Source organism: Mytilus edulis, chromosome 13 (assembly GCF_963676685.1).
Source record: "Mytilus edulis chromosome 13, xbMytEdul2.2, whole genome shotgun sequence".
Classification (NCBI taxonomy): Eukaryota; Metazoa; Mollusca; class Bivalvia; order Mytilida; family Mytilidae; genus Mytilus; species Mytilus edulis.
Genome location: NC_092356.1, coordinates 38,001,909 through 38,029,709, shown reverse-complemented (window position 1 = coordinate 38,029,709; position 27,801 = coordinate 38,001,909). Strand labels below are relative to the sequence as shown.

The 27,801-nt window shown below is 32.6% G+C and overlaps 1 protein-coding gene across 1 annotated transcript in view; it reads right to left on the bottom strand.

Annotated features, from left to right (window-relative positions):
- Window positions 1-1,532: 1,532 nt before the first annotated feature.
- Window positions 1,533-27,801, bottom strand: part of LOC139500287 (complement C1q-like protein 4) — a 32,788-nt gene continuing 6,519 nt past the window's right edge. The window contains exon 2 of the mRNA XM_071289029.1: window positions 1,533-1,969. Within this exon, the coding sequence (XP_071145130.1) occupies window positions 1,533-1,969 (437 nt within the window). The remainder of the gene's footprint in view (window positions 1,970-27,801) is intronic.

Sequence of the window (27,801 nt, the reverse complement as noted above, 5' to 3'; positions counted from 1 at the left end):
AGACTGAAATATTCACAGACGGAGAATACGTCATTGGAAGACGGTTGCATTATCCAATATCCAGTAATGATCTGAGCTTTAAAACAATATTTGTATAATATACATATACAGGCTAGCATATCTGTTGGGTTGTTAATGTATGAAAAGACACCCAATTGCAGGATAAAGTATAATGTAACATATAATTTTTTTTTTCGTCAAATCTAAGATCTAATTCATTGATCCACGTTTTCTTGTTGACGACATCTGATTTGACGAGTAACACCATTTCTTCTACAGATGCAGTAAACCATATCTGATTGAAAAGTGTGTTAATCAAGAGTTTAAACAATTGGTTCATGTTTCACATTTTCTGATGACGATAAAAAAGAGTTTGAAATTAAAATACGTTTTTGAACTTTTGGACATAGGAACGACAAGAAAAAATTGATTGAAACATACACATTTGCTTACAATTTGAAAATAATTGGTGTATTTCGTTTTTTTCTGCGGAATATCATTCGCTTTGCTCAAAAGCGTAACTGCAACAACATGAACGAACACAAAAGGCTGCAAATATGCCAACGAAGAGAAAAATATCTATATGATCTATGATCATCTTTGACACAAGTGCTTTATTGAAATGGGCAACTATGTCATGTAAACAAGTTAGAGTTCACGCGAGAATTTGCTGTTACTTGCAAATTCTTAATATTTTCTGTAAACTTCACACCTTTTAAGACGTTGATGAAGACTGTATGTTCCCCTTGACATTTCTTTTTAATTACAAGTATATCTTTTCGTTTGGGTTGCTATCTCATTGAAGTTTATCTTACCCAAAATAATGATATATTATATTTGAATTAAAACATGCGAAATAGAAGATTTTCCTCTAGAAGACCATGTCAAAACTTATCACACATCAGGTGATGATAAATAAAGACAACAGTTATATACCGCTATTCAAAAGTCATTAATAGATTGATAGAAAAACAAATCATCGTTACAAACTAAAACCGAGAGAAACACACCAACCAAACCACAAGAGAAAAACAACGAAACAACAGAACACCGAAGTGCAACATCAAAGAAACTATATGGTTGGTTGAACCTGGTTTTATGACTAACCAAACCTCCACGCTTGTTAAATATATTCGCTAAAATGACAACATTACATGACAGTACAAAAAATGCAAGAATACCAAATACAGAAATACAGATGATTAATATAAAAGTATGGCATAAATACAAATTCTGTCCTGGTATCTATGTTGAGTTTATTAAGTACATTTCGATATTTTAACCACAGAATAACAACGAATAACTAATAAAGACATCATCGAGTCATACCAGACTTTAAATTTTGTACGCCATACGTGCGTTTAATCATCCAGTACTAGATTGAAAGAATTGCTATCATTTAATTATTGAATGGTCAAACCAACAACAATTGTGATAAATCTATCCAGGTTATTATATTTCCTCGATTGCTTCATAAATATACTAATATTATGAAGAATAAAGTACAAAGATATTTATTTTTGCCTAACCATTCACATCGGGAAAAGAAGAACAGCTGCAAAACAATTATAAAATGAGTGTGCTGATCCATCAAGTTTATGACCATTATAACCAGGGAACGTACGCAACCAAACCATATCACCCTGCTCAAGAACGTATGGCAATGTTCTACTTTGTGACGAATAATGACCAGCTGATCGCGAATCAGCATACATGACAGCAGTTCTCTGCCCATTCTTTATCAACTCAAGTGCAACGTACTTTCCTTCTGCTGCTGTTATGGTAGCTGATATTAAATACAACCCTTTCATTGGCGCAGTGAAGTGTCCATGGCGGGTGTCATATGCTTTTCCTTCATTCGTAATAACTTCATCATATTCGATAGCTTGGTGTGATCCTAGACTGTTAATTGTCGTTGAGAGACCAGCTGCAAAGGCGACTTTCATTGGTGGTGTTGGTGATGTCGGTGCTGAGGCAATACAAAAAATAAATCTTTAAATGCAAGTATTGTAATGGTTTTCAAAAGAGATTTCATTGTCATTTAATAATGTAAGATGTATGTTTTATTATTATACGATATTTTGATTGGCTAACAGCAATCTCGCGTCGTTCTGAAATTAACCTTTATTTCAAATTGTATTTAAACATTCATGATGACACACGTTATATTTCCACTCTAACGTGCACATATAGATAAAATAAAAACTTGATAGTAATAGTGTTTTCATTATTATAGTGAAAAATGTAATAATAGTATTGGATGCTTCTTTTAGTAATTTCATAACCTTTTGTTAGATTTTTAGATCGTGTATTTCTGTCTTTGATTACACATCTGTATACAACCCTTAAGAAAGTAAACACTGTTTGTAAGAAAGTTATATGTTTCTATTGGCTGTTGAAATATTTTACAAGATACTTTTACTAGTACTCTGTATGTTTTTTTAATGGTACTCATCGGAAACAATTTTTTGCGAACATAGTTTATTCAATGTCTCCCGTGACTTTTTTTGCGAAAGTTTATAATTTAACAGAATCAATTTGTCATTAAAACTATTAGCAATCGCTTGATGATCCAAGCTCTGTTGGTTTCCTTGGAAGCGAATTGTGTTCTATAATAATTACTGGTCTCGTCCTTTTGTAGCATTTTCCTTATTGATTTCGGTATGATTTGATTAGTCATATGAAGAAAGGAAATTAACATTATTATCTTTAACTCCATCTGTCCGGTCATGTATCAGACTATATTCCTTTAAAATTAGTTTGATGTGTATATTTTTATTCATCAGATGTTCATTTTCTGTTTCAAGAGTCTTTACTTTGCTTTCAACATGTTCTACAAGAAAAAAACATTTGACGTAACTTTGTCGTTAATGTTTTTTTTTATATAAAAGCTTTGATTATTCGTTCGGGAAGTCTTTCCAATACATGTGACAGCAACTTGCATCGCTATAAGAACAATTGCTGTTAATCAAAGTATAGCATATGCTTTAGAAGACTGTTATTAAATAATAATCAAACACACATTACCTGAATTCAATAACGATGTAATTTTTAATTCTTTCTTTGCATATCTAAAACAAAACTCTTTGACAATTTCATTTATAAGCCACATATGACTTTTTTTAATAATCAATTCACATCTGATAAACAAAATGTTAAAATACAACTTAAAATAAAATTTGTGTGAAAATCTTTGAGCATTATTTAAGGGTTATGTAATTTTTATTTCAAATTCTACAATTCATTAAGAAAATAAATTTATCTTGAAAAGTATAGTAAAGGTAATGTATTGGGAAAATGGTTCTCCCCTTGAACACCTTTTTAGTACCATACCTTATTATTTCAAATAATTAATGTACCATAGTGTTTTGTAAGATATCGTCATAAATGAAACCACCTGTTTGGGCATGTGGTCGCGGGGTCGCATCGAGTGCAGAAGCGTCGTTGGTTAAAATTCTAGCCGTGTTCAATGACAGACTTTAAAATTGATATTTGCTGCCTCTCCGCTAAGCTTGTGGCATCAAAAAGTTAGAGCAAAGACTGGTCGACTCAGTATCTAAATGATGTGTCCGGGTAGTTATCTCTTGAAATATCACCTTAAATGCGACTCAATGTGTCAATTTAGTATAAAGCAGGGTAAAATGTTGACAATACATTGATATGTCCCCGTCCTGGAAATGCATTTATTATGCCACTGGAGATGGCATTTATCATCATATTATTAGATTTTATATTTCAAAAGTCAAATATTAAGAGTTAAATATCAACTAAATAGATGAAGTTTACTCACCAAAACGGCGCAGAATTTCAGAAATTTCTGTTGCAGTATTTTCTGCATGGCATAAGGTTATAATTGAAATTAGAACAAGGAAAACCAAAAACTTAGACATAGTTGTGTCTAATATTGTCCTTACCAACAAAGGAACAGATAAATGTAAGTAGTTACTGTGATACGATAAAGTCAACCTATTTCAAAATTACCTTATCTTAAATATAAACCATACTTCCCACATTCTTTTTCCTTCTTTAAAACCGTGCATGCATATTGTTATTATATATGGTGTTGGTTTTTTTTAATTTTGGAAACATAAGATGATTTTTAAATTTAAATCAGATAATTTTAGAAAAAGTAAATGCGATCATTTGAATAAGGAATGCAGGATATAAAAACGATTATTTGATTATCATGCTAAATATTTGCACGTTTTTTTTACGAATTGATTCTAGTCTAAATAAAAGAATGATAAAAAGTAAAATGACAACAACACCCACAAAAGTAAAAACGAGTATTGAGATGCCTTCAATCATAGCACACTGTTTACTCATCAGCCAAACAATTAGAAATTGAAAGACAACAGTTCAAAGATCCCACGAGAAAAATAGAAACCATAAGTTGAATAGTTATCAAAGGTACCAGGATTATAATTTAGTACGCCAGACGCACGTTTCGTCTACATAAGACTCATCTGTGACGCTCATATCAAAAAATTTTGTAAAGCCAAACAAGTACAAAGTTGATGAGCATTGAGGATACAAAATTCAAAAAAATTTGTGCCATATACGGCTAAAGTAATCTATGCCTGTGTTAAGAAAGTCCTAAGTTTTTTCGAAAAATTCAAAGTTTTGTAAACATGAAATTTATAAAAATGACTACATTGTTAATATTCAAGTCAACACCGAAGTGTTGACTACTGGGCTGGTGATACCCTCGGGGACGAAACGTCCACCAGCAGTGGCATCGACCCAGTGGTGTAAATAGTTATCAAAGGTACCAGAATTATAGTATAGTACGCCTAACGCACGTTTCGTCTACATAAGACTCATCAGTGACGCTCATATCAAAATATTTTTAAAGTCAAACAAGTACAAAGTTGATGAGCATTGAGGATCCAAAGTTTCAAAAAGTTGTGCCAAATACGGCTAAGGTAATTTATAAAAATGACTACATTATTGATATTCAGGTTAAGACCGAAGTGTTGACTACTGGGCTGGTGATACCCTCGGGAACAAAACGTCCACCAGCAAGAAAGACAGAAAAATAATAGATGTAGAATTTATGAACTAGAGCTATTTAGACAAAATGTACATCAAACGAAGATCTCGGTTGTTTCGTGATTTAAACATTGCGGGCTGATCTTAAACCACAACTTCACATTAGTTAAGGTTTGTAGAATTGGATTACAATCGAATTGAATTATTGATTTATTAAAACATGGAGATGTAATATGACTGTCAAGGACACAGCGCAGTAACAAAAACCAAAAGATAGTAATGCTTATATTAAGCTGTCAAATATGTGAATCAATTTAAATGATAAAAATAATGACTTTTTAATTACTGAAACATTGAACAAAAAACAGTCATGACAGAAGAATACCACATGATTACAGGTCCCTTGGGATAGGTATGTCAAAATGTTACTCGAGAGGCTATAACTTGTTTAAGAGCCCCGATAGTAGATCACCATAAGAACAAACTAAGAATCGTTTGGCTGAGCTCCCAAAATGTCTAATACATGTAAAATAAACAGCCTAAGAAAAAAAACACAAAAAATTGTATGACTATGAGCATATTATCTTAAACCCTTATACATGAAAATTGAATATATTAAAATTGAATATTTTCATAAAAATAAAATTGTAAAAATTCTCAAATTATAGTAAATATATCCAACATTAACTTCATATCTTAACTGTATATGTCTTTGCAGTTTGAAGATGATAAAACATAGCATCAATCAAGTGTTATTTATACCAGAATAAGTAATTGAAAAATTCAAATATAAAACATATTCAACGAATGACATAATAACACATTAATTCCAAAATGCTCGTACATGATTGAGGTAGCGCATGAGTCAATAATAAGTGTTGTGCGGTCACGAGTGAATTTTTTTTCGATATTTTAATTCTTTGATTACTTCTTTTTATTACATTGATAATGGGCCTTTTAATAATATTAAAGTAGAAAGAGTGCTACATGTGAATTAGGATCTACCTACCCTTCCGGAGCACCTGAGATCACTTCAAGTTTTTGTTGGAGTTCGTGTTGCTCAGTCTTTAGTTTTCTTATGTTGTTTCTTGTGTACTATTATTTATCTATTTGTCTTTTTCATTTTAAGCCATAGCGTTGTCAGTTTGTTTTCGATTTATGAGGTTGACTGTTCCTCTTGTATCTTTCGCCCCTCTTTAAGGAACTATATTTCTTACTACGCATTCGCCATTTGTTTTTATTTCACTGGGTAATCAGATTCACAATAATGCATCGCAGCCAATGTAATTATTTCATTTATTGATAAACAATTTGGCGAATGAATGTTCAAAAATAAGTGTTAATAATGGTCATTAAATCAAGTGTACGATACGAGTACATTGAACTTTAATTCAAATGAAGTACTTGTCCTGCTTAATTATCAAGTTAAGTCTAATAATGATAACAATGTCATGACACAGAAGGTGCTTTAATGACATGACACAAAAATCATGTCAATACAGCTGCCAACAATCAAAAACTAATTAAAACTTTATTCGAACAGGTGACTGATAAAGATAAGAACCATAAAATAATATTAACTTAACCTTCAACTAGTAATTTTGTGATCATTTATGCAAAGTTATAGTGGGAGGTGATTGCAATTTATATAAACCACTAGAAATAACTAGCAAAACAATAATTACCAGACTATAATCAAATCTGGGTATCACGAAAAGGAATGGAATGAAATACACACCCGATGGTCAGTAGATGAATGCATAACTTTTACTATAGAGGAAGAGTATATGGTTACCATTCAAAATTTAAAAATGCATCAGGTATGATTTATTTAATGTATTCTTGTGTAAATGTGCATGATAATATTCATTTTAAGTAGAGGTTCCAGTGGAGCAAAGGGGGTTGATATATGATTATATTATATGATGATGACGATGTAATACCAAGACATCAGTATATAGTCTGTTAAAAATTTATTTTATTCAGCCTTGACTGATGTATAGAGGTGATGATTTAATTAAAAATCTAAACCACTAAAAATAACTAGCAAAATAGCCAAATCTCCAAAATGAAACCAAAACTGGACTTTGGTCTTTTTCTTTGCAAATTTTTCTATAATGTATATATTATTTATGTATTATTGTCAGTTTGTTTATTTTCTTTGGTTACATCTTCTGACATCGGACTCGGACTTTTCTTGAACTGAATTTTAATATGCGTATTGTTATGCGTTTACTTTTCTACATTGACTAGATGTATAGGGGGAGGGTTGAGATCTCATAAACATGTTTAACCCACCGCATTTTTGTGCCTGTCCCAAGTCAGGAGCCTCTGGCCTTTGTAAGTCTTGTATTATTTTAATTTTAGTTTCTTGTGTACAATTTGGAGTTCAGTATGGCGTTCATTATCACTGAACTAGTATATATTTTTAGGGGCCAGCTGAAGGACGCCTCCGGGTGCGGGAATTTCTCGCTACATTGAAGACCTGCTGGTGACCTTCGGCTGTTGTTTTATCTATGGTCGGGTTGTTGTCTCTTTGACACATTTCTCATTTCCATTCTCAATTTTATATTCAAAGTTTCCATAGTCTTTAGTGATTTTGATAAAATAACAAAAATATAAAACGCCAGTATGAATTCACACATTCTAAAAAAAATAAGATACATAAATAAGCATCTTGTAAAGCTCAATAATAACATAATCGTTTATTTTTTATACTGTAATTTGGGACAAAGGGACCATTTGACAGTTTTTCTGCGTACATGTGTTTCTTCTTAAAGTTAATTTAAAATCATATCCGTAAGAGTTACTGGGTGATAAGTTTTCATTTGTTTTTCGGGTATAATGTGGAAACAATTGATATTTATATGTGTAAAAGTCTTTCTCGCTGGTTCTAACAAAAAATATTCAATACCATCTTCACCATGTTTTATATCTGCTTTTACCTTTTCAGGAACAACTGATGTACAGTAATTATAGTTCGATTAAAGCGGCAGACATGAATCAACAAATACCAACAGTTATCTATATACTTGTTCTTATTATTCCCGGTGTGATAGGTAATTCCACTGCTTTGTTCATATTTACAAAGTTCTACAAAGAATCAACGTATAGAGTATTTGTCCGCAGCTTGTCTCTTGTAGATTTGGTGGTTTGTATGACACACATGCCACTTGAGATAATGTACTTATTAAAACTTTCCTGGTTTTATAACGAGGCTGCCTGCAAGACATATCGTTATTTTGATTATTGTTTGAATTATTTGTCAATTGTATTAATAGTTTTAATTGCAATTGAACGTTATATGAAAATTTGTAAACCTTTGTCGAAGTGGCAGATCTCAGCAAAACTATCCGATAAACTGTCAGTTTTTGGTATTTTGATTTCAGCTGTAGCCGCTTTACCTCGAATCTTTACAAATGGAAATCACGTGATAGTAGTTGAAAACGTCACGTTGATAGCTTGTGGTGTTGAACACCAGGACCAATATGAAACTGTCAGCTTTGTGATATATTTTTCTATTGTTGGATTAACGTATGTTTCAGTCACTGTTTTTCTAACGTTTGCATATAGTTCGATCATCAAAACGATTTTTCAGAGACAAAATAATTTGTTTCGAGGACAGCATTCCATACATTTATCGACAATCGTGACCAATATTAGACGGTCATCGGACCAAAACAATGAACAAGATACTTCTTTAGATCAAGAAATCATTAAAGCCAAAAGAGCTTCCGTGCGAACAACTAAAACTTTATTTATCATAACAGTTACGTTCGTCTTAGCAAATGCGCCGTTTGTGATATTGTCTTTCGTCGTTGGCCTGGACTCGTCAATTTCAGCGAACTTGAAGAACCCTAAACTTTCATTGTATCAAATAGGATTGAGATTATACATGGTGAACAACGTAATCAATCCAATAATTTATGGGTTGACAGACACTAGATTTCAACGTGCTGGTCGTTATATTTATCAGAATTGCAATTGTAAAAAGGGAATTGTTCACGCAAATTCTTCAATATCATAATATAATGTTTATTTATAAAAAAATAACAAAAAAATACAATGAATTAGATATTTTTATCATTCTTTTTAGGAATATCAGTAATATGATTTCACAGTCAAAAATAAAAAAATAAAAAAACTCCGAAAGAAATTCAAAACGGAAAGTCCGTATACAAATGACAAAATCAAAAGCTCAAACACATCAAACGAACGGATAACAACTGTCATATTCCTGACTTGCTACAGGCATGTTGAAAATGGTAGGTTAAATCTGGTTTTATAGCTAGCTAAACCTCTCGCTTGTCGCATAAAATTCCATTATATTGACAACAATGTGTGCACAAAACAAGCAGATATACTAGATTTAGGTAAAAGTGTCGTAAATTCGGACACAACAGTCAACATAGTGTTTAAATGGTTGTTACTATGAAGAAAAAAACAAAGAAAACAAAAAAAGGCACACCAGCCACAACGAGGGATAAAAACAAAAAAATGTATCATAGCACACTAACACAATGACATATATAAGTACCGCGCCACGTCAATTAACATCACCAAAGATAGACAAAACAGTAAAATTAATTATATACTCAGACAAAAAAAGAACAACAGAATATGTTATTAAGATGATAATGCATCGTGTATTATTTTGGAAGTTGATACGGAATATTTATCAACAAGGTCTTAGTATCTTCCTAAGATATATTTGTTTAGAAAAAGGACGAAATGTTATAACCCTGCTTCATCAATATATGGCTCAGACACTGGTGACGTTCTATGTAGCAGTCGCAAACTCTTGAATATCGAATGGAATGGGAAATGTATGTCCCTTATGCAGGTCAAGTCGGTATATTGCTACTAAGGAGAGAAAAATTTATTATTTCAAAATTAAAATCGTCTCGTTTGTCAAAGATTCCGGTACTGAGAAGATCACTGATGTCAATTTGAAGTACAAGTCTTAAAATGAGATAGAGGAAGCTGCATATGATGTTTCTTTAACTTCTAGTTCTGAAGTTTATATTTATGGAACCCAATCCGAAAAAAGGTTAGATTGTTCATAGAGAGAACACCATTAATATATCTGAATGTGAAATGAAATTGTCTGCCTTCTTTGGTCTTCTTGTTTTTGACAAGTGTCTACAGGAACTCTGACTCATATAAAATTAAGAATTTTTAATTTCACATGTACAAATGTAGACCGGTTATATACAGGGTTGAAAAATTAAAACTTTTGATGAAACTAATTTCAGAAAAATATTAAGATTTAAATTTATCCTAAAGTTCTTCAGAGTATTTTTTTTAGAATCTACATATATTTAATATCACTACGATATTCGATAATATCAAATTATAACATGTCATTTTTCATATCGCATGTATTATCAGCCCTAGGTTCAATATCAGCCCAAGAGCCGCATGATTCGAGGGCTGATATTGACTGAAGGCTGTTAATACATGCGATATGATATTGTTTATATGTTCTATATATACATTTTATTTTTGTATAATGTAATTTTATTTTATTTTTGTATTCTATTATTTTCATTTTTATTCCAGTTCATTCTGTATACATCGATATAAGTTATTTACTTTACTTATATATTAGATTTCTATTATTTGTATCTCATGGTATATGTAGATTGTATACGATGTACAATATTATAAACATATACAAAGATGCATACTATTGCATTGTGCATATAGTATAGTGTCGTACGTAGTTTCTCGATCAGAAATACGTCGTACCATAGCATAAATAAGGATCAAAAATTCTATAATGAAATAGAACCTGATTCAACGGGTGAGATCACAACAAGTAAAAAATTCACCGTATCAAATAGTTTTATAAATTGACCATAAACCCACTTATTCATGGTATGGTATCAATATTTCTGACCTGACACTACGTACTTTTTATTGCTTAATTCATTAGAATTTAATATGCAATGTTTCGGGTTCTTTCGGGAATAATCCCAGGTAAACCCTCATCAGAGGTCGACCTTTATATATTTATTTCGTATCTAGTATCATAGATAGATGTGTGTTTGTTTCATAACAGGTTTTTTTCAAATTTACTACACGTGCATATAGGTCTACGTTGTAGCTAGTCTTTTTACAGACTAAAGAAACTGACCAAGTAGATCAGCACCTTTGGTTAATTATTCATATATATAATGAAAAGACTTATTGTCTTTATTCACGTGATCTAATCTATCATAAGTCTACACGAGATCTAATAGAGATAGTAGTTATCAGTGCTATACTGTGGAATTCAACAGCAGACTGTCGTGTATGTTTTAACACCTATTTGATAATATACAAATGTCTCCATGTTTAACAATTGAAGAGGTTTGTGTAGATACCATGTCGGGTCTATACATGAATATAACAGGAACCATTCGGTTTTCCTTGTATGTGATCGCTTGAAAGTAAACGGCATCACGTCTTTTTACATCTGTTTCACAGATTGTATACTAAAGCCTCCCGTGGTGGGGTATTGTGAATCAATGTCTTTGGCTTAATGATTAATTATCATGTTGCCAATATTCTTATTGTTTTTTGAAACCACTATCTGGTTTGGATTTAGATAGTTTTTTTGTTTTTTTTTATCTATCTTTTGGCAATCGGATCTTTCCGAATTATATACCAAAATTTTTGTTAATACCGTGTTAAGATATTCAAAAATATTTCAGTCCTTTGTTTTTTAATCTTTGGTTTCTTTGAAAGTTGCTATATGCATCTATAGACCGTGTATATTTACGCCAAACATTTTTCATTTTAAGCTGAACAAATAGATTTTGAAAATACTCTACAAATTTTAAAATTAATTGGTTTGATAAATGTAACAAACATCTGTTGAAGTCACTTCTGAAAAATTATTTTCGTTATGAGAATTGAAATTTGTAATTTTCATGATATTACATTATTTGATTTCACGAGGATAATATTATAAGTAATGATAAGTTTGACTTAAAAAGATTTCATCTTATCAACAGTTTGAATAAATTAAAACATTTGAATTTTATTGTTTTAGAAAAGAAACAAATTTCAATCTCCTTCTTAAGGACAAAATATTGAAATTGCTAACCTTAAGCATTTTTCAATTTGCCATAAAATATTGAAAAAGGAAAAATGCTAAAACGTGGAGCATTTTTCAATTTGCCTTTAAAAATTGAAAAATGAAAAATGCTCCAACGTGGAGCATTTTTCAATTTGCCTTCAAAAATCAAAAAATGAAAAATGCTCCAACGTGGAGCATTTTTCAATTTGCCTTTAAAAATTGAAAAATGAAAAATGCTCCAATATGGAGCATTTTTCAATTTGCTTTGAAATATTGAAAAATGAAAAATGTTGAATTTTCATCTTTAATTTTTTTTCTCAAAAATGAAAATGTTTTTTTTTGTGTTGAGGATTTTTCAATTTGTTTAATCAAAGTTTTGTTTGTATGCTTTAAATATAATACACATATGTGTATGTGTGAACCCGTGTATACACATTTATTACCTTACCCCGAAAAGATAGGAGAACAACAACGCACCAGCAAAATTTTGTGATGTGGCGCAGGATTATTATGCAAAAAAATATTGTTATTTCCCTTGCTTAAAACCCTTAACTTTATATTTCCCTATTTTGTTATTCACATTCAAGTTAACTACATATTCTCTTTATATCTGTTAAATCAAATGGATATTGGTTTGTTTAATTCATTGATAGAGATATTTATTTTTACTCCAAAGTTTAGAATTTGAACCGTTGCAAAACATTTGTAAACTTCTTTAAAAAGTTAATATACATTTAGGATAACATCTGAGCAATACGGACTCGCATAGATCAAGGCATATATACATTAAAGGATTTAGCATAGCGGAAAGCAATTACAATATGCCCTATAAAACCCTCAACGACAGAATAGCTTCACCAAAGCTGAGAGCTATTCATCAATAAATAGTAAATGAAAAATATTATAACATTAGATTTCGTACTTTCATGCAATGGCTACGGATTTGGTGATACCCTCGTTGACAACCTAGAAAATATGTAAAGATAAAAACAACACCTAGGAAAGCTGTTCTGTTCCAAGTCTCTCTGTATAAGGTTGATTAATATGCCATTTTCCTTCTAAATACAGCTGAATAAGTCATTGAATGCTCCCTTTCTTAACTAGATAAAATGAATTAAATAATTTGTTCACTGGTTGTTTTTTTTTTTGGGGGGGGGGGGGAGTTAGTATTACTTAGCTATTTTAATACCAATAGTGCAAATAGATGTTTCGCACAATATTGGTGCCACTTAGCGTTACACGACGTTCCTAATAAAACGACGATTTTGATGTTGTTCCACTGAAAGTTTCAAACGTTGAACTTATATTCTACTCATGTCAAAATGCCGCTTAAAGGACAGAGATTTTCGAAGTTGCTTCTTTATGTGGTTTTATTTTTTCAAGCCGGTGCAAATGCAAAATTCAATTGAATTAAAAAAAAAATTAAATATATGAATTTTTTTTAATATTTTCAAAGAATTGTCTGTAACATTAACACAAAATAACAATTTGATGTCTTGTAAAATGATTTAAATATATAAAAAGAAGATGTGGTATGATTGTCAATGAGACTACTCTCCACAAGGGACCAAATTGACACAGAAATTAACAACTATAGGTCACTGGACTGCCTTAAACAATGAGCAAAGACCATACCGCATAGTCTGCCATAAAAGGCCCCAAAATGACAATTGGCATCCATCGTTTCTGTTTACAACTACAACAAGCTGTGGTTTACATCTCCGAATCTCAATCCGAATTACTAATGCTAAATGTTGGTCCCGCGAGGTTGATGTTGAATTTTACAGCGATTTTTCTGTTTTTAACTGAAATACATTATTTTGGGAAAACTAATCAGAAATGAAGCAGACATTAGAGTCAGTGCTCGGTGGAATTAGATACTACTGTCTTTAGGAGACAAGTTTTGAAAATGTAGGTGTATAATTGTTCCTGTGGTCTTTTATTTTTATAGTATGGTTTATTTGGTACATTTTGTGTCAATGTATAGTCAAAATATGTTTAATGTTGTCAAGACTGATATTGCTGATTACTTAAAGTTTGTTCATTTTGAGACAGATTTTCTTTTATTTGGAATGAATGTGCGGTGGCATTTTAGCTAAAAATTAACTTCAAATGTGAAGCTAGTTTACATTTCTCTAGATATAGGAAGATGTGGTATGAGTGCCAATGAGACAGTTTCCTTCTAAGTCACAATTTTTAAAATAAAAACCATTATAGGTCAAAGTACGGTCTTCAACACAGAGTCATGGTTCACATAAAACAATAAGCTATAAATTGTTCCCAAAATGACTAGTGTAAAACGATTCAAGCGGGAAAAACAACGGTATAATCTATATACAGAACGAGAAACACTTATGAATCACATCAACTAACGACAACAAGGAACATTATAGAATATAAAAAAAAAAACTTGTTAAACAGACTTAGGAAGAAGGGATATAGTACGATTCTGTTGTGGTTGTCAGATTATTAAAGTTTGCATATTTTGGTTTTGATATTGTTTCACTTATAGGGTCTTTACATCGGGATTAAACATATTTTTTAAAAACCAGTTGTTGGCATGACACGGGTTATGTTCTTCTCTTAAATATTTTATAATTTGTATAATACTGAACCCCTAACGGGAGTTGCCTGATATTCCTATGATAAAGACGTAATCTTAAAATCAGTTTAATTAATTAAGGTCTGGAGCTGACATGTCAGTAACTTCTAGTAGTCTGTTGTTATTTATGTGTTATTATCATTTTGTTTATTTTCTTTTGTTACCTTTTCTGACATCGGACTCGGACTTCTTTTGAACAGAATGTTACTGGGTGTATGGTTATGCGTTTACTTTTCTACATTGGTCGGAGCTCGAGGTATCAGGGGAGGGTTGAAATCTCATAAAAATGTTTAACCCCACTTATTTTGCGCCTGTTCCAAGTCAGGAGCCTCTGTGTATTATTTTTAAATTAGGTTTTTAGTTTTTAATTTGTTTAGTATGGCGTCCATTATCAATGAACTAGTACATGTATATATATATTTGTTTAGGGGCCAGCTGAAGGACGCCTCTGGGTGCGGCAGTTTATCGCTGCATTAAAGACCTATTGGTGAACTTCTGCTGTTGTCTGTTCTATATATATGGTCGGGTTATTGTCTCTTTGACACATTCCCCATTTCCATTCTCAATTGGATTGTTTATTTAAAAAAAAATAGAAGATACAAAATTATTATGTCTGAAGCTGTCAGGGAGAATCATAAAACCCTTGACATAAAATTATCCATATTTTGAGTCAGAGATGGGAGATCTTCCTATGATGCCCGACCGTCCTCCCCCTAAAAAAAAGTAAACAACACTAAAATCTTATTCTGACATTACAGATGGGATTTCATTTCATTCACGTGAATGAGGTTGGAGTGACTGGGTGTGCGCCTTTTCCTAAATTCACCTTTTTTGATTGTTCTCCAGATCCCACCTTTGGTGTCCCCTTGATTTCATTACCCACATTTTAATAATCCTATATCCGACCATCCCTTTTTGTAACCTCAATAGCACCCCCTCTCTATATCCCACTTCTGGGGCTACTTGCAAAATTCATTTTGATCAAGATGGATTGTATGCTCAGAATTATCAGCCTGATATGGATCAGGATAAAAGTTTCGTTATCCCTGTTAAAAACCAAAACAGTTGTGACTTTCTGTTTACATAACGAATATAAAAGGGGAGCGGACGAGCTACAAAAAATATAATAGTATCAACAAAGAGGCAATTTCGATAAATGTTAAAATTATTTAAAATTTCTCAAATTACGAAAAGAGTGCACACGCTGAAATGTCCCGCCTTCTTTACTAATCATTGATATTATGTTGATTCAAAATCCTGGACTTAAAAACATGAAATCCCGAGGTCCTGAATGAAAAAAAAATCCCGGGTCGCGAAAGGGTTAATCCCGAAATCACAAGCTAAAACACACGATCCTGACGTCCTGAAAAAGGTCCTGCCCACCCTCTATGTTGATAGTCCTAAATATAAAGCTTTACTGCAACTATCACAGCCTAAACTTAACATGGTCAAAGAAAATTAGGACAAGGTCATATAAACAAAACAAGAAATACATGTACACCTTACAATAAATCACTAAGTATAAATGACCCATGCTAATAGTTTCTAAGAAACAGACTTAACCGAGAAAACTAAACACATGAACCACGAAACTAAGGTCAAGGATCTGAACCATGGCAGGCAGAAGTGTACAACTTACAATTCCATACAGCAAGTAAAGTTAACCTATTTCTTATAGTTTAAGAAAATCAGAACAAAACTAAAAAGCTGAATCTGTGCAATGAACAGTGAAAATGAGGTCAAGGCCAAATAAAACCTGCCAGACTGATATGCACATCATTAAATATTTCCATACACCAAACAAAGATTACATATTGCATAAAGTGTTAGAAAAAAAAAAAAAATATCAAAAACTTGACGTTGGTCAAGTTTGATAAGCACAACCATGCTTGACACATCTGTATCATTTCCCTCTATTGTTCAATAAAATATCGTCATTTGATCTCGATGGATCAGCATCGCGTTGTGACTCGGGTTGGATTGGTTGATCTGACATGCATATATGTCTACTGGATCAGAATTCGTATCAGAGGCTCCTCTGATTCTACCTCTATCTCTACCATCACGCCCACTAGTTCTGGTATATTTTGGTGGTATGCCTGTGTTGTTTGCGAGAATTCTACGTATTTTAAATGACAATTAGAAGAATTAAAGGGAACAGTATTTATAAACAGTATGTATATGCAATATGATGTTGATGATAATGACGAGAGCGTAGTCAGATTACGTTTTGAAAGTGGAAAGGACTTAGACAGGTCGATGTAAGAGCGGTCTATAATCGCAGAAAAAAGTGTGTTAAGATCGTGTTGCAATCGAATAAATCGTGCATGTATTGTCGTTATGAAAACATGATTAGCGTATTAATAAATCGTGATTATCGTATTGAAGACTCAGAATAGGCGTCATGAGAACGTGACCCGTAGCGAAATCGTAGTAGCATAGTGAAACCAATGAAAATCCATACTTTCATCCTGCTCGTACCGGGACCTCACCTTTTAGATCGCGGTGAGCGTGGTGCAATAGTGGTCTAGTGTGACTTGGGCATAAAACATGCTCCTTGTTTCTCTACCTTTCCTACTGATCAAAATGAGCAACTGGTTCTTGTCTTGAATTGTTGATACCGTACGTTTCCTGCTTTCATCGTGTCAGAATACATTTTTTTTTAATAATCGTAAAATATACATGTATATCACTTATTGTTCAGTAATTTCAACTGTTGTTATTATTGTTATTGGTCGTAACGTAATCAATAAACATAATCAATACCGAAGAAACTGTGCTATCTTTTTTTTCTTAGATTCCCAGGTAGCAAGTACAAAAAACATCACCAATTGATACATGTACATTTATAAAAATTCATATAAGTATAGAATGTATGGCACATGAAAATAAATAACGCTGCGCTCTCCATGTATTCATTTACTCAATTCGTGAATGGAATGCTCTGTAACTAAACTGACGAATACTAGTGATAAACTTTGTTTTATTCATAATTTCACAACAACAAAAAAGATGTGGTATGATTGCGAGAGAAACATTTTTTTTTCACCAGACATTAAATGATGATGAATTGAACAAGTATAATTCATAGTACAGTCTTCAACATTGATGAAAACCATTACCGCACAACAAGCTATAAGAGAATCCAAAAAGAAAAATTTTAAAACAATTCAATTCATTCCAGAAAAATTAGTTTTACGGCGCATATATGAGGGTTTCTTATCGTCGAGTTGCAAGTTGCGAGTTAAGAAAGTCGAGTTGCGAGATACAAAAGTCGAGTTGCGAGTTAAAAAAGTCGAGTTGCGAGTTAGGAAAGTCGAGTTTCGAGTTAGGAAAGTCGAGTTGCGAGTTAGGAAAGTCGAGTTGCGAGTTACGAAAGTCGAGTTGCGAGTTACAAAAGTCGAGTTGCGAGTTAAGAAAGTCGAGTTGCGAGTTACAAAAGTCGAGTTGCGAGTTAGGAAAGTCGAGTTGCGAGTTACAAAAGTCGAGTTGCGAGTTAAGAAAGTCGAGTTGCGAGTTAAAAAAGTCGAGTTGCGAGTTAGGAAAGTCGAGTTGCGAGTTAGGAAAGTCGAGTTGCGAGTTACAAAAGTCGAGTTGCGAGTTAGGAAAGTCGAGTTGCGAGTTACAAAAGTCGAGTTGCGAGTTATGAAAATCGAGTTGCGAGTTACGAAAGTCGAGTTGCGAGTTAAGAAAGTCGAGTTGCGAGTTACAAAAATATTGTTCACACCGAATTTTCAGGTTTGATTCACATTTGATAAACAAAACATGCATGTACCCGAACTTAGTTATTCCCGTGATTGTGGGATTTGAAACAGTTATATGTGATACTTATTTATAAGAGTCTAATATAAGTTAAATTCTGGAAGCATTTGAAAAAAAATAATGTATCCTTAATGGACGAGATCGATCTTATTTAATCCAATGCGTTTACACTACAACATAAAAAGAACCGATCTGACTATAAGTTACCTTTCGTAAACAAATAATCCTAAAAATAGAATAGTAAAGGAAATTCTGCATCTCGCGCGAACTATAACACATTGCAAAATCATTGAGAAAATAGTTTGCTCATTGGAATTTCGTATGGACTTATTAATCATTATTTTGGATCATACATCACAAGTCATTAAACAAAGATATGTCGTGTGAGACTATCGCTAAATAACGAACGACCAATGCGTTTGAAGAAGAGGATTTGCAGCAAACAAATAGAACTAAGTCTCATTGATTTAGAAGATAATAAAAAAATAGCCGAATCTATGTTTACTTTTCGTATTCCATCCATCATTTTTAAACACGCCGAACATGCGCAGATTTATTTTCATATCCGAATATAACATTCCACTGAAAAAAAGCGATGGATCTAATTAAAGCATTAACACTTGAAAAAAGATCGATTCAAATAAGATTGATCTTTTTAAAACTACATCGATATCTGGAAGTAGACTTTTTAAGACCGATTGAAGATCGATCTTTTCAGTTTTCATTATTCCATCCATCGTTTTGAAAAACTTGTGTTTTTGCTGCCAAACATAGGTAGTAATTCCCATGCAATCGTGAGAGATATGTACAATAAAAGTGAATTATGTGCTAAAATAGACAATGTGCTTACTTCTAATTTTTATTCCCAAATTGGAGTAAACTAAGGGGATATTTTGAATCTAAACCTTTTCAAGATTTTTATAAATGAATTTTACCGGATGCATTTAATGAAACCCCAGATGCTGTTGATATAAATGACCACAGAATTGACTGCCTCATCTATGCAGAGGATCTTGTGTCTTTCAAAAACGGCTTGATAGTTTATCCTGAGTGTACTGTAAAATGGTATTTAGAGGTCAATCTATCTAAAACCAAAGTTAATATGTTTAACAAATCTGGAAAACTTTTTAAAGAATATTTGTATTGCAAAAAAGATATAATAGAATGTGTTTACAATTATAAGTATCTAGGTTTAAAATGTATATAGACTTTTTAAGCATGGAAAGGGAGTCTGGCGTAGCCAGGGTTGAAATTATGTGGATGCCTTCGCCGAGCGGAGCGATGCGAAATTTTTTTTGGGCTATTTTATGCAAAACATAATATTTTTTTCAGACATTGTTCCTGTAAGCACATGCTCTCCCCTAGAATCCGACATTGGTTAGATGTTTGTTTAATTTCAAAATACCCACCGATTCATATTTCAAACAAAATTTTAATGTTTTTTCTCGAAATTCTCGAAATTGAATGTAATTCATTTGATGTAAAAGTTTCCAATTAATCTTATATTTGACATCTCACAAGCGGCCCCATCACAGCGGCACTTCTGTATAAAGGAACTGAAGTGATCCCCTTTTCTACAATTTCTCAAAAAACGGCCCCATTACAGAGGCACTTCGGAATATAGGAACTGAAGTGACCCCATTAACGCGTCACAGGGGACAAGATATAAAACTTTGTATACAGCAAGAGACCATTTTAAAGGATTTGTAAGAAATGTAGTTGAAGATGAACAACATTTCATCACAAGTTGTCCATCATGTACAAAGATGATCTGTAGGGAGAAGTTTTTCAAGGAGATATTTTTCAGTATTTTTGCTAATTTTTCATATCTCTCAAATGAAACAAAATTTGTTTTGTTATGTATATTTGAGAATGTGTCTGTACATAAATATTTAGGGAACTACATTTGTATATTGTAACAATATAAAAAAAAGAAGATGTGGTATGATTGCCAATGAGACAACTATCCACAAAAGACCAAAATGACACAAACATTAACAATTATAGATCACCGTACGGCCTTCAACAATGAGCAAAGCCCATACCGCATATAGTCAGCTATAAAAGGCCCCGATAAGACAATGTAAAACAATTCAAACGAGAAAACTAACGGCCTTATTTATGTAAAAAAATGAACGAAAAACAAATATGTAACACATAAACAAACGACAACCACTGAATTACAGGAAGTCTAGATGTTAAACGAAATGTAAATGAATAAACGTTACTTAACAATGATAATTGTAATGATTTTAGAGTGCAGGTCACGTTTTGAATTATATGTATGTGACTTATTTAGAATAATATTTCGTTTCAACGTATAAAATATGGCAGTGGCTGTTTTGTCGACTGCCTTCGGGGGCTATTTTACCAGCTCCAGCAAAATAGCGATTTATATAGAGTTTTGCTATTTTGCCGGTTTTAATTAAGTTAAGAATAACTTATAATTGACAATATCAAACATGTGAACACTATATGCTCAAGTTTAAACCTAAGTGACTCAGTTTAATAAGTTACCCAATACTTTAAAAAAAAAAAAAACTTATGAAATCACGATGTAGCAATAATCATTTTATACTTTCCAATTAAATCTTACCTGTAAAATGGCGCAAATGTAGTTTTTTCAATAGTATCATTGACAGCTACATTTATAAAATAAAGAATAAAAACGGGGAATGAGTCAAAGAGACAGCAACCAAATCAAAATATACAATTCAACCAAAGGTCATTGGGTCTACAACACAGCGAAACATCACACATATATACATGTCTCTGACTAGAGGGAGCCATGAGCAGGCCCATACACACACTATTAGATAGATCAAGAATAAAGACGCCATTCTATGCTGCTAAATATAAAGATAAACCAAAATTAAAACATATACAAGAGCAACAAAGGCTAAAGGTTCCTGACATAGGTCAGACACAAAAATGCGGCGGGTTTAAACTGGTTTTATTCACGTCAATCATTTCCCCTTCTTCTCTAGCCAATGTATAAGACATATATAATTTTAACATCCTCAATTTTGAGTGTCACTGACAAACAATAAATTTCACGGAAGGGGTGTTTTACATATATGTACTATAGTTTAGTTTACGTTTAATACGACGGTGCTATGTATGAAATTTAAAAATAATTAAACTGCAAGCCATCTGCTGTATTTCAAAAGGCTATCTGCTTCTTCAGAAAATACTATACGTAGTTATTATCAAGTCCATTTTATTTTTACAAGAGACTCAGATAAAGTCCAAACAATAAAAATAATCAACAACACGATGTACAATAACGAATTCTATAAGCAATCATCATTCCAAAATGTTATACAGTTACACCAAAACATAAAAATATTCTAGTTTCCACATTTTTACGCTATTCGACTTTTGTAACTCGCAACTCGACTTTCTTGACTCGCAACTCGACTTTTGTAACTCGCAACTCGACTTTTGTAACTCGCAACTCGACTTTTGTAACTCGCAACTCGACTCTTGTAACTCGCAACTCGACTTTTGTAACTCGCAACTCGACTTTCGTAACTCGCAACTCGACTTTCGTAACTCGCAACTCGACTTTCCTAACTCGCAACTCGACTTTCTTAACTCGCAACTCGACTTTTGTAACTCGCAACTCGACTTTTGTAACTCGCAACTCGACTTTCGTAACTCGCAACTCGACGTTCGTAACTCGCAACTCGACTTTTGTAACTTGCAACTCGACTTTCTTAACTCGCAACTCGACTTTTGTAACTCGCACCTCGATTTTCTTAACTCGCAACTCGTTACTCGACAACAAGTGAATCTCCGCATATATAGGACTCTTAGTGATTAAAGTCGTTTTATGTGCACAACCATCCCATTAACACTGAGCAGTGATAAAAAGCATATTATAAAAACAGTTGAATCGTTTCACAAAGGATATCGGATAGGTTCCTTACGTCGTAACTACAATCCCCTTCCCTTTCATGAATGTGACCTATCGAATTAGACTATTTACCGGATTTGTTATTACATTGGCAACACGACGGTAGCCACATGTAAAGTAGGATCTGCTTACCCTTTCGAAGCACCTGAGATCAACCCTAGTTTTTGGTGGGGTTCGTGTTGTTTATTCTTTAGTTTTCTATGTTGTGCCATGTGTACTATTGTTTGTTTGTTTGTTTTCTTAATTTTTAGCCATGGCGTTGTCAGTTTATTTTAGATTTATGAGTTTTACTGTCCCTTTGGTTTCTTTCGTCCCTCTTTTGAAAAGACTTTTCAAATAAATAAATAAAGAGCTCCGCTGTAAGCGCATGATACTCCTCTTGTTTTTATGCTTTAAAGGCATACGATACAGTAGAGATCCCTCGTTGATTTTTTCTTAAAACTTTGATAGAAGGTCAATTTCAATGTGTACTTTTTAAATATGCAAAGAAAAAAGTACCTTCATGACTTACTTTTAGAAATAATTTGGTTCGAAATTTGCATATTTGGAAGAAAATCCCTGAAATTTAATAAATAATGACTTTTAAAGAAAGTAACAATACTTTTGAACGAAAAGTCATTACTTAACCGGGTTTTTGTAAAATATTCCCTTGATCCATGACATCAACATGCTGAAACAAGTTTAAGGTTTAACCAAATCATCATGATCCGGATTTAGATTGCTATATCCGAAATAAAAAATTGACCATACTTTTGCGTCTTTTGAAGTGCAGAAAAAATTTGATCGTTGTTTTTTTCCTGAAATTTTGGCGGAGTGTTCTTGAAACAGTACTTGATTGATTGCAAAAGAAAACAATTGGGGTCCATGTGCTTGTTTTTTCAATAAAAACCATACATCTTTATTTTTTACGACGTCTATCAGTATGGCGCTAGATTATATAACCAGGAAGAGTTGGACAATTAGGCCTTTCAGACAATATATTTTAAGTGCTATAGTGACAATTTATTAATCCTTTTATCAATCCTTTTACATTTCTTTGTGTCTAATTAATTCTATTGTTAAATATATGTTTGTCGTGATGGAAATCATTCTGACCATGACAAGTTAATCCGTTGGACACTAATCCTTTTCTATAGTAACTGTTTTTATATATGCTTTTGTATGTTATTTTGTAGTCAGTCTAGGTCTTAGGTCTGGTACTGCCCGGGTCCTCCACCAATATATAACCGGGCGTTTTCCGTGTTATAGTAATTCAAAGACGGAATACCAATACTTTAATCTTTATTAGCAAGGTCCGGACAGTACCAGACCTAAGACCTAGACTGACTACAAAATAACATACAAAAGCATATATAAAAACAGTTACTATAGAAAAGGATTAGTGTCCAACGGATTAACTTGTCATGGTCAGAATGATTTCCATCACGACAAACATATATTTAACAATAGAATTAATTAGACACAAAGAAATGTAAAAGGATTGATAAAAGGATTAATAAATTGTCACTATAGCACTTAAAATATATTGTCTGAAAGGCCTAATTGTCCAACTCTTCCTGGTTATATTTACGTTAAATTAAGTTTTAATCGCAATGTTCAACGTCGTGTAATCATTCCCGCCGTACACGAGTTAGCTGTCAAGTTTATGCAGGTGTTTTTCAAAGCGTTGATACTTAATATAAATGAAGGATTCTAGCAGATTGCTTTGTCAGATGTAGATCTGCTAGAAGTATAAAGGTGCATCTCCGTCCGACATTAGTTCAAAATTGCTTAATGTACTGTGGGATGACAGACAACATTATTGACATGACAAAATGTGAACCAACTATAAATTAAGTGAGGTGATCATACCATATAACCGTCAACAATGACAAAACCGATACCGTATCGTCAACTTTAAAAGGTCCCGACGTACTTTGATTTTATTTATTTTTTTACACTCAAAAGGTAATTATCTTTCAAATTTAAATTATGAGCAGTACTTCTTGTTTTATAATAAGAGCTGTTTTGTGCAATTTAACTCATGCCATTATTGCATCAATCGACCGAAAATGAAGTTGTAATATAATATTTCATAGGAAGTACTGCAGCCGGTATAAGAGAATGATATTGAACGATGTTTTTTTACGGCGTATACGTATGAATATTTGCATACTTGTTTGTCTAAAAGAAGAGCGAAGAGCTATATTGAAAACACTTTGTTCGTCTGTCTGATCGTCTAACTATACGACGAGTTTTAACGTGTGTACACTTTCTGATCTGTCTGTCTGCAGTTAGTGTACATTTGCCGATACTTTAATTTTTATCTCTCAATACATTGAAGTAAAAATGTACAATAGGGACATGCTTATACAAATAAGAAGACAAATGACTAAACGACTATAGGACATCGGACGGCCTTCAACAAAGAGTAAAACCCATACCGCATAGTAAGCTATGAAAGGCACCTACATGACAAATGCAAAAAAACTCAAACTTACGGCCTGATTTAAGTACAAAACAATGAACAAAATACAAATATGATGAACAAAAGCAAAAGACACCGTTAATAACAAGCCCTTTTAACAGCATGTGAACGGGCGTTTTCTTGTTTTGGTCTATTACATCCAGTTTCATATACAAAAAGAATACATGTACAACCAATTAAACAAACTAACGTGTGACAATGCTGCATCTATTGGTAATATTTTGCTTAAATTCAAACCAAAAACGACACCAATATATTTTTTGAAATCTTTGTAACGGATTTTTATTGACAGTTTTTCTTCATACACATACAATACTATATGTTTTTAAAATATCAATTAAAATCGGCTTTTACCAATTTCAAGTCCAGAATAGGATGAGACACTGAGTCTGAGGCTCTCTTTACTTATTATTCTATTTACGAATAGAGGTGTTATACGACCTTGTCCACCAATGAGAGTCTCGCACATGCAGTCGTTTTGTTATTTCATTGATAGTCTGTTAAATTTGGCCTTACAATGACAATTCTCCGTAAAAGTTGGAGGCTGCCAAATGCTAAACAAGAAAAAAATTCAAGATAGTATTATTTACTTCGAATTCATTATCAATAAATGAAAATAACTGTTCTCGTCATGAAAAATATTGCACAGCTGTACAACACGCCGTAGTAATGACTTTTGTGTATGGATTTCAACACCAGACCAGATTTGGCTACCCTACGCGCCATAGATTTTGTTAAATTTTTCTCATTAATTACGGGTTCATACGTTTTCTCATTTCTTTAAGTGTCATTAAAATAACATTTGGATGTCATAAATGTGCAAAAAATATTTGCCGCTGTACGTTAAGCAGCTACCAATACTCATAATTAGCTATTTCAGGTCGTTTTGTTCCGAATTTTGGTTTTCAGCATGTTACAGTTTAAGCAACGAATAGTAAGATAGATCCCAATTCTTTGAAATATTTCTTTCTCTACGCTGAGCAGATTCCGCTGGGCCGTGCAGCGTTTTGCAGTTATTCAGTGCCAGACTTAAAAGCTCCACAATTCTTGTTCCGTCTTTCCATGTTATACTGTCAGTACTCTCTTTTGTGTCTATCACCATTTCTTCAATTTCGTCATGCAAAATTTCCTTGACCGTTTCCGACATTTTCTCAGAAGAAAAAATCCCCAAAACTGTACAACATCAAATCAGAAATTATATAAAAATCAAAAGGGTACTTAGTTTAATAGATATATTAACTAGTCACCATAGTCTAATCATTAAATGCTGAAAGCATTTTTTTGATTAATTATCCGAAAAACTGGAAAAAAGCCTCATTTTTTTATGAATAAAAACTCCATAACTGCAAAAATGTAAATGTTTCATAAAATTTGGTAAAAGCGTGTTTGAGTTATTGTCCAAAAAACTGGAAAAAATCTCCTTTTTTCAATATAAAAATTCATAACTAAAAAACGTAAAATCTGAAATTAAAAAAAAAATTGAAAGGTAGCGTAAGTCAACAGATTTAAACAGTTCACTAAACTGTCATAAAATTTTGTTTAAGTGTTTATGAGTGATTGTCCGAAAACTGGAAAATCCCCCCTTTTTTAAGCATAAAAATTCATGACACGGAAACGTAAAACCTGAAATTTATAAAAATCAGAGCATACGTCAATAGATTTAAACAATCCACCAAAGTCTCATTAAGTTGATGGAAGCATTTTAGAATTAGTCTCCGAAAACTGGAAAACTCCCCCTTTTTAAGGAAAATAAATTCATAACATGGAAACGAAAAATTTGAATTTTACAAAAATCGAAAGGGAGCTTACGTCAATAGATATAAACAATTCGATAAAGTTCCATAAAAGTTGGTGGAAGCGTTTCTTTATTAATTATTGTCCGAAGTGTGGACGACGGACGGACAACGGTACCATAATATGTCCCGTTTAAGACGGGCGTATACAAACAAAGAAACAAGTTATAAAAAATGCTAAACATATAGTACAGATACAAGCGTGCTCGATGTTTGTGATAGAGGGGAGGGGTGTGAAATTGCTGCGAGTTTTGTTTATCCAAAAACGATTTTACATATGTCCGTTTTTTACAATCAATATTAATTTCACAAATTAAGTTAAGAATAAGGAATCAGTGAAAAAAATGTAAATTTAGTATTTTTTTATTATCCTACATTGAACTTTTGATGTTGTCCCTTACTTTGGCTTTGTGGAAGCGTCGACCATGTGCATTATACGCTGTCATCATTGCAGAAGTTGAAACACTATGTATTTCCTTTGGTGCCCCCACCCTTTTGTGGGGAAAATTTGGTTGATTATATAGGAAATCGCCGAAGCATGACTGGACCCCCTTAAAGTCAGTCAGTGCCACCCCTTATGAAAAGTTCTGGATCAACCACTGCTGCTGTCGTAAATGATGGTAGCGAGGGTTAACTGTCGCTAATGCTTTACCAACTCCAGCTTCACACACGTTGATTCCTTTGCTTGATAAATGTAACTACTAGTATTTGTTCCATGTACATGATGCATACGGTTTGAAATTCGATCATTTGTGTCGATCTGTGTCGATCTGTTATTTTTTTCTTTTTGTATTTCAAAAGAAGATTTTCACTGACTGAGACCCCTTTTTTGTGTCGACATATTTGTCCTATAATACTCGTTTTGCTTTCACATATTGAAGATGTAAAATCATATTAAAGACATGATAATAGAATGTACATAATACAGAACCTCGGGGGAACTGTTTCATGTTTGTTGAAATACTATTCACATAATTATTATATATTCTTTGCTACATTTTGTTTTCGGTAAAAGCAAATATAAGAAGTCTTTCATTCTTCGAAATATACATTTACCACACATACATGCATGCAAGTTAATTTCATATTTTCTTTTATAAGATGATTGCTTATTTAAAATTCTGCGAATGAAATTGTGAATATCATAAGCTTGGGAAAAACAAGTTTGTATTAAACAGATTCAAAATTAGGAAACGCTGT